General features: G+C 38.2%; 1 protein-coding gene across 1 annotated transcript; it reads left to right on the top strand.

The window, feature by feature from the left end:
- The first annotated feature begins 1972 nt into the window (after positions 1-1972).
- On the top strand, positions 1973-10442 carry LOC140145614 (small integral membrane protein 7-like). Its single transcript, XM_072167307.1, has 5 exons — positions 1973-2108; positions 5129-5170; positions 6549-6607; positions 7837-7927; positions 8530-10442. The coding sequence occupies exons 1-5, from the start codon at positions 2083-2085 to the stop codon at positions 8543-8545; spliced, it is 234 nt and encodes a 77-aa protein (XP_072023408.1). The 5' UTR covers positions 1973-2082; the 3' UTR covers positions 8546-10442.
- The last annotated feature ends 302 nt before the right edge of the window (positions 10443-10744 follow it).

Genomic DNA, 10744 nt, shown 5'->3' with positions numbered 1-10744 from the left:
TTTTGACTCACACTTAAAAGAAAAACAAATAAGTTGTGTTGCTGTAATTTGCAGGATAGTTACAAAACATAATTGGCATTAACATCCCCAATTTTTACCGAAAAATTTTGAAAAATAAAAGAATGAGCTCAATTTAGAAATGTCTGTGCAGGCAGTGCACAGTTGAGCTCCCTGCATGCATGTCTATGGGAGTGTTCTAATCAAGTTGATGGTTCATCATAGTTTTTCTATCATCATGTTCATTGGTCATCCCTAATTATATCACCATAATGTTAGAGATTGCTATCTACTGAAGATAGCACATTAAAATGAGGGCATTTGCTATCTACTGATGATAACACATTAATATTAGGGAATTGCTATCTACTGAAGATAGCACATTAAAAGCCATATTATAACATTTGCTGAGGAAGACGCCCTCACTGAATTTTTAAAATTCCTTTTTTACACGATTAAATTGTACTTTATTAAACCAATATACCCTGCAAAAATCAAGACTCTATGTGCTGTAGTTTTGTCAAAATCCGTGATTTTGAATTAAAGGCCGATTCAGTGCTTTATTATTAGTCGAACGCATACACGATGTTCATAACACACAGTACGTCACAGCGTGCGGGACGGTGATATACACAACAAAGGGTCGTACCACAACATGACCGAAGGAGTGGTACGTATTGGCATTTATGTGCGCTGGTAGTAAATTCCAATTTTCTTTGCTTTGCCGTAGTTCGGCTCAAAAATAAAAGGGGATATATCTGACAGTAAAATCTAACATTTTATGGCAAAGAAATGCTAATCTATTTTGTTTGAAAATGTTATAATATTGCTTTAATTTTAGAGCATATAACACATTAATACTAGGGCATTGCTATCTACTGAAGATAGCACATTGATATTAGGGCATTGCTATCTACTGAAGATAGCATATTATTAAGCCATTACTACTGAAGCACAGGTATTAGGGAACTGAAGATAGCACATTTATATTAAGGCATTGCTATCTACTGAAGATAGCACATTTATCATATTAGGGCATTGCTATCATTGATATCGATAGAATATGTAGGCCTGTGGCCATTATACCCCCGGTACTGATCTCATTGATCCGAGAAAATTTAAAAATCCATGCAGGGTGCCGCGCGCGCGGCAGACGAAAGCATTTCACACATTTAAAAAAAAACATGAATTTTTTTAGACTTAAAAAAAAAAAAAAAAACTAGTTTCTGAAAATGACCTAGGCCCACAGTTATGCCAAAAGCACCCAAAACTGCCTTAGCCGGTCAGTTCGGGGTAGGGTTGGGGGCCGCAAAGAAAGTACAGTTATTTCAGGGGGAGGGATATTGCTGCAAAAAGTGAACTTTTAGGTTTTTAATAGGCTACTCGGGGAGTTTTGATGGGGTGGGGACAGCGGGGACATAGTTTTGATGGGGGCATACCCCCGCCACCACCCCCACATTTTTCAGACTTTTCCAATGGTGAGGAAGGAACAACTAAAGCCTCCAGCATACTTTCCTGCCGCTTGCCGCTGCGGCAAGCGGCAGGGCCAAGTGGCAGGGCGTTTCAACCAATGACAAGCCTTTATTGTGTCCGTTTGTCTGCAATGCGTGTGCGCCACGCCGCTCTGCGACAACTTGAGCTGCAGGGTAGTATGAAACCAGCATTACAACTAGTCTAATAGGGCCATGATGTTTTGGGTCCGGGGTTTTGGGCTAATTACCTGGGAAGAGAATACTGCAGAAATAACACAACAACAAATGGGACAAGTTTGTGTTGGGACGAGTTGTTATAGGCCGAATTGGCGACAGACTTGTAAAGCCTCCAGCATACTTTCCTGCCGCTTGCCGCTGCGGCAAGCGGCAGGGCGTTTCAACCAATGACAAGCCTTTATTGTGTCCGTTTGTCTGCAATGCGCGTGCGCCACGCCGCTCAGCGGCAAGCGGCAGGGTAGTATGAAACCAGCATAAAACGTAAACATCATCGCGCTGTCGATATCGACGAAAACGGAAGGATCTGTTGACGTGGAAGTGTAATTAAAATAGATATGAAATTTATTTTTACGGGTTTGGTTTGAAAGAAATCATCATGATATCAGATATTCTATTGTTTGGGTAAGTGATAAATCAGACATATTCGTGTAGTTTTAATTTGGAAGCTGCAATGAGAAGAAAAAACACGCCGAAAATTGATTGACACAATTTTGAAGACTTGCAATTGCAATGCTATCACTGTATTCATATAATGATTGTGAAGTAGTAAGCTTAAAAATTCAAATGTTGTAGATGAATAACACATGAACACTAACATGACCCAGGCATAACCCGGGGGGGGGCACTTCCATGACAGATATGCATCATGTGCCTCGGGATAGACCCCCTTTTTCAAACCGGCTTGTACCCAATGACTAGCCCGAAACCATATGGAAAAGTTTTCCTATGAAAGTCTCTTTAAATAAATTATACTCGACTCCAGTGTGTGCACGCTTGTGTGTACAGAGGCGTTCGAGGTCAATGCACAATGCATACATTACGTACACAGCACACTAAGCAGGGCTGTATGGAAGAGGGTATGGTTTTTCCTACTGTACGACGGCATTTTGTAACCAATCAGATTCCTTTTTAGAGAGTAGAATCTGGCAAAGTATTTCTAGGAAATATCGTGTGAGCCAAGTCAATCGGACTGACTATTATCAAGTGAGGGCCGTCTATAGCACGCTACTTTAATAACACGGGGTGCATGTCAGTGTATTTCGCAGTAAATTGAGTGAGATTTTGGGAATACCTTGCAGTGTTTAGTGCTCCAGTACGACGAGGTCTTTCATCAGATTTCCTTGAAAATCAGGGAAAGTAGAGTTTAATATATACATGAGACAATTAAGAGTGAGCCAAAAAATAAAAGACTTTCCCTTTATAATAATTGAAGTTGAAAGTGAAAAAAGACAATTTTCTCCCATTGCTTAACTGTGGGACCCCTTTTATTTGAGCAAAAGAGACTACTTTTCCATATGAAATTCATGGCCCTGTTCCTTCCTCACTACTAACTAGTCACTAGGGCCATGAATGCCATACGTGGCAACGGGGCACCGACTCCGAGAAATCATGTCGCGGTGATGACGTCACACTGACGGCATCTATTTATATGAAGATTTTAAAACACGGCAACGATAACAGTCACAAGTCTGGTCTTTTACATCCTCAAATGTGCTCAAAATTTACGAACATGCACCAAATATGTTTTTGTTTAAGTCTCATCTTCACGTGAGGAATGGTAGGAAGTGGTATTTATGAGAAAAAGTGACCTATTATGTGTACCCTGGATCAGATATGCTCAGGAGTCTCAGACCTTCGTACGGAGAAGGACAGTGACACCCTAATTTCTATTTCCTGCTATACCCAATGACCCCCCTTTTAATTCCCAAATTTAGGTGGTATTTGTGTTCTCCTCCAGAAATAATGAGATTTTTCACATTTCCAAGGTGGCCAAGTTGTTTTTGCGCAGTTTGGCACTTACTTATGTGTACTTTAAAATGATACTCTTTTGGCAATCCTGTACTCAATGACTCCCATTTTACTTTTTGTTACCCCAATGACCATCCTTTTTCAAAGTTTCATACGGAACCCCATTTTTTATTCAGGTTGTGTACTGAATGACCCCATATTTTTGTAATATTGTACATTTGACCTGAATGCCCCCTACTTTTAACATGGCCGAGGCACATCCCTGCCATTTCAGATAGGGAGTGCCCCCCCGGCACATAGGACAAACGCACTACGACTAGATTTGAAAATCTCGTGCGGCACTGCCTGTGCCTTGTGTAATAGCTCAGGCAGCCTCAGGCTCAGTCATATCATAATAAATTCATAAAACACACAATGCGGTTAAAACTTATACAGGTAAAGTTTTTGTCAGAGAAGAACGGCACTTGTTTACATTTTGAGAGTGTGTGTGCAGTGCACAGAGCCCCGGTGCAGAGCCTAAACACGGAAGTGGGGTTCTGATTGGCTGAATCAATCGTCCGACATCAACAGACTGATATCTGATTGTGCATGAAATTGTTGATCGGCGCCCTTATTAAAAGTGAACACAAAGCTCCGTGTATATCGTATCATGCGTATGTCGCTCATGACAACAGGGCACTCGCGTCAATCTGAGCAAGGGAGTGCTGTTCTTTTCTGAAACCTAGTGTAAATTAAGTAATTCTTGGGCTTGGCCAAGGTGGAACATGCATGTTGCGTCCATGTAGCATACTATAGCCAAAATATTAAATTCTCGATCATGAGAGCCAACTTGGGTACGCACGGTTATTTGCGCCGAGCGTACTACGCAATTACCGGCGCTTACGGCGCAACCACAGCTTTTGAGAATTGACCAATCACATGGTCGTTGCTAGGCAAGGTCAAGGTTCGGTCATGCAGGTCACGCGATCGTGTTATTCTATGAAAAGTACGCTGACGCAGAAGGTACATCCTCTCATGATCGAGAAATTGTTTTTTGGCTATAAGCTTGTGCCGGGATATTTTCAAGGATTTGAGATTATCAATATCAGCCGGCGGGCAGTTTTAAGATGCATGCTTTGATGCCTACAAAAATGTATACATTGTACAAAATAATTCTTTACCTGGCGTGGATGATGTGTAGCGTTTTCTTCAACTTAGGTCAACTCAACTGCTTGCAATTTGACGCTAAAGTAAAAGCAGTAGCAGTAAATATAGTGATTAGTGTAGCGACCTGCCGATCGATCCGACACTGCTGGCAATCAGATATCGGCAATCGTTTTTTTTGCAATAAAATGCGGAAGTATAGAATGCATCACAAGATTTTAGAAAAAGGCTACGGTATCCATATACTCTTTGCAATTGCATTTACTTGAATTGGGCTGATGCCGTTAAAATAAATGTTTCAAGAACCTAAATTGCATGTAATGCTTACTTTCCTAAATGCCATAACTGGTATTTTGGCGGTCGGTGCGCCGCTACTATCCGTCAAACGGTCTAGTTAGGGCAGGTCCGGAGACAAAGTAGCCCTTCTCGGATGTTGGGATGGGCTCACACACTGCAGGTGGTTCAAAGTCTTAATCAATTTTGAACAATAAAACTGTTTCAAATCTTGATGTTTGTTGTTTTATTTTCAGGACTTTGCTGATCAATGCTGGCGCAGTATTAAATTTCAAACTGTAAGTAGATATAAGTTTACTAATTATTATTCAGGGCTATTATATAATAAACTTGAAAATTTTCTAATTTTCTATTTTTTGGAATGGAAAAAATTAAGCACTTTCGGAAGTTAATATGGAAGAAAAAGCCCTTTTAGTATTACTCATTGAAAAGTACGTAAAATGTGGTGAGTCAGTAGGCCAGTGGTAGAAATAAAACTGACTGGAAACAATGTTTTCTTGGGTTTGGATATTTATTACTTTCTTCTTCATACCGGTGCATACAATATATGATATAAATAATACAACTCCGGAGTTCTAACTAAAAATGATTGTGATATAACCCCATGTTGTGTTCAGCAAGTGATAGTGTGATAGAGAGAATGAATTCTCTTCTCCCACACCTCGTAATTTTGTTAAAAGCCCCAAGCATCAGCCCATGCAATCTCATGATCTGGTTGGTCGAGATCGCATCTTTTTGCTTTCCCTTGTTCCAAACTGGTTATGTCCAGAACTGAATGGATCGGCTGTAATTTATTCGGAAATGATCCTAATTCGGAATCTGAATTTCCTAAACAAGGATCTGATCCCCCATCAACATTCTGCACTGTTATGGGTAGTTTTACCGTAGTTACATGTAGCATCTCTTGAAAATAAAGGTGTGGAAAAATGAAATCCTACCCTAGGCGTAATAAATACGGGAAAAAGATGTGTGTTACAAACGACATGAAAAGGTAGGCCTACTATAAATAAAAAATAAAATAAAATGAGGACAAACAGGTACGAGTATGTGGGTTATAGTTGGTCACAGTAAGAAAATGAAAACGGGAATAAAATAGGCTAAAGAAGGAAAGAAAGAAACTAATCAGGAAATGTAAGAAAAAAAAAAGCTATAATAAGATCAGGAAATTTAAATAAAAAAGCTATTAAACTGAGGACAGAATTAAATAAATGGGGAAAAACGGGAAATCACAAGCTAAGCAGCAAATAAAAAAAGAAGCTACAAGGGAAATGAAAGAAAGGACAGATTTAGAAAATAACGGGAACGGGATTGAATAAATAAAAAAACATGGTAACGGAAAATCGCAAGCTTAGCAGCAAAAATTTTAAAAAATGGAACAAAATTAGCCCATGTAGAAGAAACTAAAAAGAAAGAAAGAAGCTAAAATGGAAACGTAGGCTTATGGAGGGTCAGGTTCAGATAAATAAAATTTACCTTTTCAATGATTCTACCTGTTCAGTAATTCCTCCTGTTTTAGTGAACGCTCCCATTTACTCACCTAGCAGGGGCCCGCGCGAAGCACGTGTCCCGCTAGTAATAATAATTTATGATATTTAGTTTAGTCTCGGTTAAAACTTAGGAAGTTAACTGTTTCAAATATTCATGTTTTGTTGACAGAAAAAGGAAGAGTAAAGAAACTGATGGATTTGAGGAAGCCATAGGGGAACCAACTACAGGTAATTATAGTATGTTCAATATTAGGTGGACCGTGACCAATGCCAAAATGCTTGGTTCCTACGCGAATGGGAAATGGTCATGTTGCCAGCTTTTGGTAGAACATACTTGAGTTGTTAGAGATCATTAAGAGAAAGATAGAACATGACTTTGGGCAGGGTGTTTGAGATAACAAAGGTTAATGGATGGGGCTATGTTCCAACTTATACTGGACTTATTCATAGACTGATGATTATTTTTCTAACATATAAGGCACAATGTTATTGATTGCCGGAGACCCCTTTAATATATAAATCTAAGGATAGAACATTGTTATGGACAAGGACACAGGGTGTATGAGATAACAAAGGTTAATGGATGGGGCTATGTTCCAACTTATACAGATTGACCTATGTCCACGAGGACATGATTAATCAAAATTGGGTCCAAGAGACAGCCGTAGTATGTAAACAATCAATACACACAGTGTGAAAAACAAGACCTCATTACTTAATTTCCCATAAAACATGAAACATTTTCGTTTATTTTCACCTCAGTTTTCACAAAATAGTTTGTTCAAATATGATCCCCATTGTTTAAACTGAATCCATAATAATTAGCATAAATTTGCGTATATATATTATTATAATTACTAGTATGTTACACACTGTTTATCCTTTCTTTCAGGTGACAAACAGTTAATTTATACTCAACATGTGCTATTTTAGGATTCATAATTATAACATGCATATACATTTCATTACTGACAGTTCTTTACTGACCTGACAGTTTCGACCCTCATAAGCGGTGGCTATCTTTTGTGATGTTTGTTGATCCAACTTCTGTACGCCAACATTACAAGTTTATCTACAAACCTAATGAACCCTGGCAGGCACTGTACATCAATTTTGGTAGGAGTGTGCGACATGGAGCACCAAACTTTGGGAACTAAGAACTGATTTTTGGGGCAAAATATGGGCTTGACAATATGAAATTAGGGCCAAATTATTTTTTCAAAATTTGAGCTTAAAGAGCTACAATTGTCAGAGTTTGAGGCTCAAAGAACTGGAGCAGATTCAAATGTCATTGTGGGGCTATAACATGCTTAAGGAACTGATGGAGAGTCTGAATAGGGGACCCTTGACAGCCGTACACACCCAAACCACCTTTACATGTGAGTGCCCCCCCATAAACATAAACTTGCATATATTATTAGCATATAACACAAGTTTACTTTTTTTTTTCCTTTCAGGTGATAAAGTGAGAGAATTTCTACTCAACCTGCGCTATTTTAGGATATTCATTGCTTTCTGGAATGTGTGTATGATGTTTCTTATGTTAGTGTAAGTATCAGGAATGTACCTTATTATTGGCTCCCACAAAGTGGCTTAGTCAGGACTTTTTCAGAAAGGGAAAGGCAACTTTGAAGGGGGGGGGGCAATTTGATAAAGATTGTAAAAAATGGGCTAAAGCATAAACAAATGCATAAAAAATCTAAAATATCAGGGCAGCCAGCATCCACAGGGGAAAGTGAGGAGGGGAGGGGGGAGGCAAGACTTTTCACAGGAGCTGCCCCCTCGATATTCCACTGCTCCCACAACAAATTGTGTGATGAGCCTAGTTGGTTAGTTCGGCCAGCCTGGTAAAACAAAAACACTGCGATAATAAATTGACCAATCTGACCATTGACTGACCTAAGTGTCCCCAGACAGTTTAAAATTTATATAAACCTATATTCAGGGTGATTGATTTTTATGGAATCATATTTGTAATTGTATATTAACCAATTTCATTATGTACATGTACAATGTTCGGTACCATACTGTAAATATTATTCCTAGAATAGCAGTGCTTTGTCACTGAAGGGGCTACCCTGTATAATTAAAGCGCAAATAAAAAAATAAATAATTAACCTGATGATTCGTGTACTTTTTGTCTATTTCAGAATTTTTGGATCATAACAGAGAGGAATAAGAGAGTCTAGACTTGCTATCATTTTGTGGAAATCCACTGCTTAGTGCCAGCAGTGGGTAAGTGCAAATAGCTGTCCCCTCTGTACACTTGGCAATTTACACACAGTATACTGTACTCAACTAACACATGGCAGCTATTTCACCTTCTGGTACTAAGCACTAGTAAGCTGTCACAGAAGTGGGTAAAGTGCTAACAGCTGCCTTGTGAACATTTGGCAATCTACACATAGTATATTGTGCTCATCAACACATGACAACTACACATTGCAGGTATTTCACTTATCCACTTCTGGCACTGAGCAGACGAAATATGCTCATCTGTCAGAACACAGTTCTTGAACCTCGATATGTGTGTACATTCATTGAATGACTGTGGAAAGTGTTGGGCACTAACCCTCATCCCACAACTTGAGGTCAAATGTTAACCACTTGTTAAATGGAGGTTATTAGTGAACTATGCCGTTGGGTATGAGACACCTTTGGACATTTACCTGCATGTGGCAGGTAACTTTGTTACCGGATGGATGAAATGTCAAAGTACCTGCCCATATCAGAGCAGTGTGCAAGTAGTCGCAATATCAAGACAATAATTGTGATGTGATCAACTGAAGCAAAACTAGTCGGAAGTTGGAAATATTGATTTTTGAGATATGGCCAAACAAAGGAAATGTTTCCTTTGGTTTCCTATTGTTTTGGAAACTTATGAACTGGTTGTCCAATTTCAACAGAGTTTTCTGCAAATTGTAGTTTTGCATATGCCTTTTTCAATCCTATAACTGAAAATTGATTATATCTGACTTCAGACTAATTTTGTTTGATCAAACCACATTATTTTTGCAGGGAGTTGGTATTAATGTCATAGAAATACTGAGGCGATGTGTCACAAAATCAAGGTGAATGAGTCTAACGTTGCTGATATTAATTTTATGTTATTGTAACAAACAAATAATACATTTGTATGTTTTACTTTGTTTTTAAGTCAGAAAATCACTCACTGCTTTGTAACCAAAAGTCCAATTTTGATATAAAATTGGATGGTTTGAACCGAATACACAAATTTATTGGTCAAGCTATGAGTTATAAAATATTGGATGGGGCATGATCAAGATAAATGAGTCTGATGTTGCTAATATTAATTGTGAGTAAATTCTACATATTACATTCTTATGTTATGTTCATAGATTAATAACACATAGATTGGAATGTTCCATGCTTGTACCCTTCAAGCGTATTTGAATTCAGCTGACACCGGTTCAGTGTTTAGACCTGACGACATCGCTCAACTGAGCCTACATGGAGCGTTAAACCTGACAGCGCTTATGCGCGAACTCACTTTAATGTACGCTGGCGCTATTTTTTAGTTTGCTAATGCACCCCTTACTTATCGTCGACCCTCATAGGCAACATGCTTTCCTTCCACGGCATAGTTATGTCACTCAATGCTTTGTAACCAGAAGTCCAATTTTAATGGAGTTTAGATCATGTACTTTAGCATTTTAATAAAATGAAAATTGAAAATTGACGACATTAAAGGAAGGTGACCTGATATATTTGGAAAATCAAATTCTTTAAAACTTGCGTATAACGTAAAATGTTATCCCTTTCAAGCACTCATGCAAAAAGAACATGTAAATGTTTTTTGTAAATGTGACTAATTCCTAATGGAATTGCCGACATTTATACAGCATGATATTGGTAGTCTACAGTGTTTTTATTAATGATAATCATCATGATCATGTAATATATTGATTTCAAGTGAAAGGCCCTATTTTTTCATCATAAACATATTGAAATTAGAAGTTCCAACCCAGTGTATTTCCGAGGATATCATCAAAAAACTGCCTAATTAGTTTCAAATGTGTTATACCCTATTTGAGACTAATTCGGCGGTTTTTGATGATTTCTTTGAAATATACCATTGGAACGCCAATTTCAATATGTTTATGAGAAAAATATGAGCTTTCATCTGATACCAAAATCAGCATTTTGATGAGGTAAAGTGGGGGATGAGATTGTCAATCAGATTACCCACCTTTAAGACTCATTCCTCTTGATCATGTCACATGACAAAAAAAGTTGAATAAGTTACATGTATATAAGCCAGTGTGAAATTAAATTAAAGCTTATCTATTAAAAACCAGTTATTTAAAGTAAATCTGGTCAACCAGACATACCTATATTTGATGG

Source organism: Amphiura filiformis, unplaced genomic scaffold (genome assembly GCF_039555335.1).
Source record: "Amphiura filiformis unplaced genomic scaffold, Afil_fr2py scaffold_478, whole genome shotgun sequence".
Classification (NCBI taxonomy): Eukaryota; Metazoa; Echinodermata; class Ophiuroidea; order Amphilepidida; family Amphiuridae; genus Amphiura; species Amphiura filiformis.
The sequence above is the reverse complement of the archived record's forward strand: the minus strand, read 5'-3'. Positions and strand labels throughout refer to the sequence as shown.

Bases quoted from the DNA above. Each gene is read 5' to 3' on its own strand.
- LOC140145614 (XM_072167307.1), top strand. From the start codon at position 2,083: ATGATATCAGATATTCTATTGTTTGG. The intron at 2,109-5,128 runs GTAAGTGATAAA...TTTTATTTTCAG, and splicing joins TCAGATATTCTATTGTTTGG to GACTTTGCTGATCAATGCTG. The intron at 5,171-6,548 runs GTAAGTAGATAT...TTTTGTTGACAG, and splicing joins GCAGTATTAAATTTCAAACT to AAAAAGGAAGAGTAAAGAAA.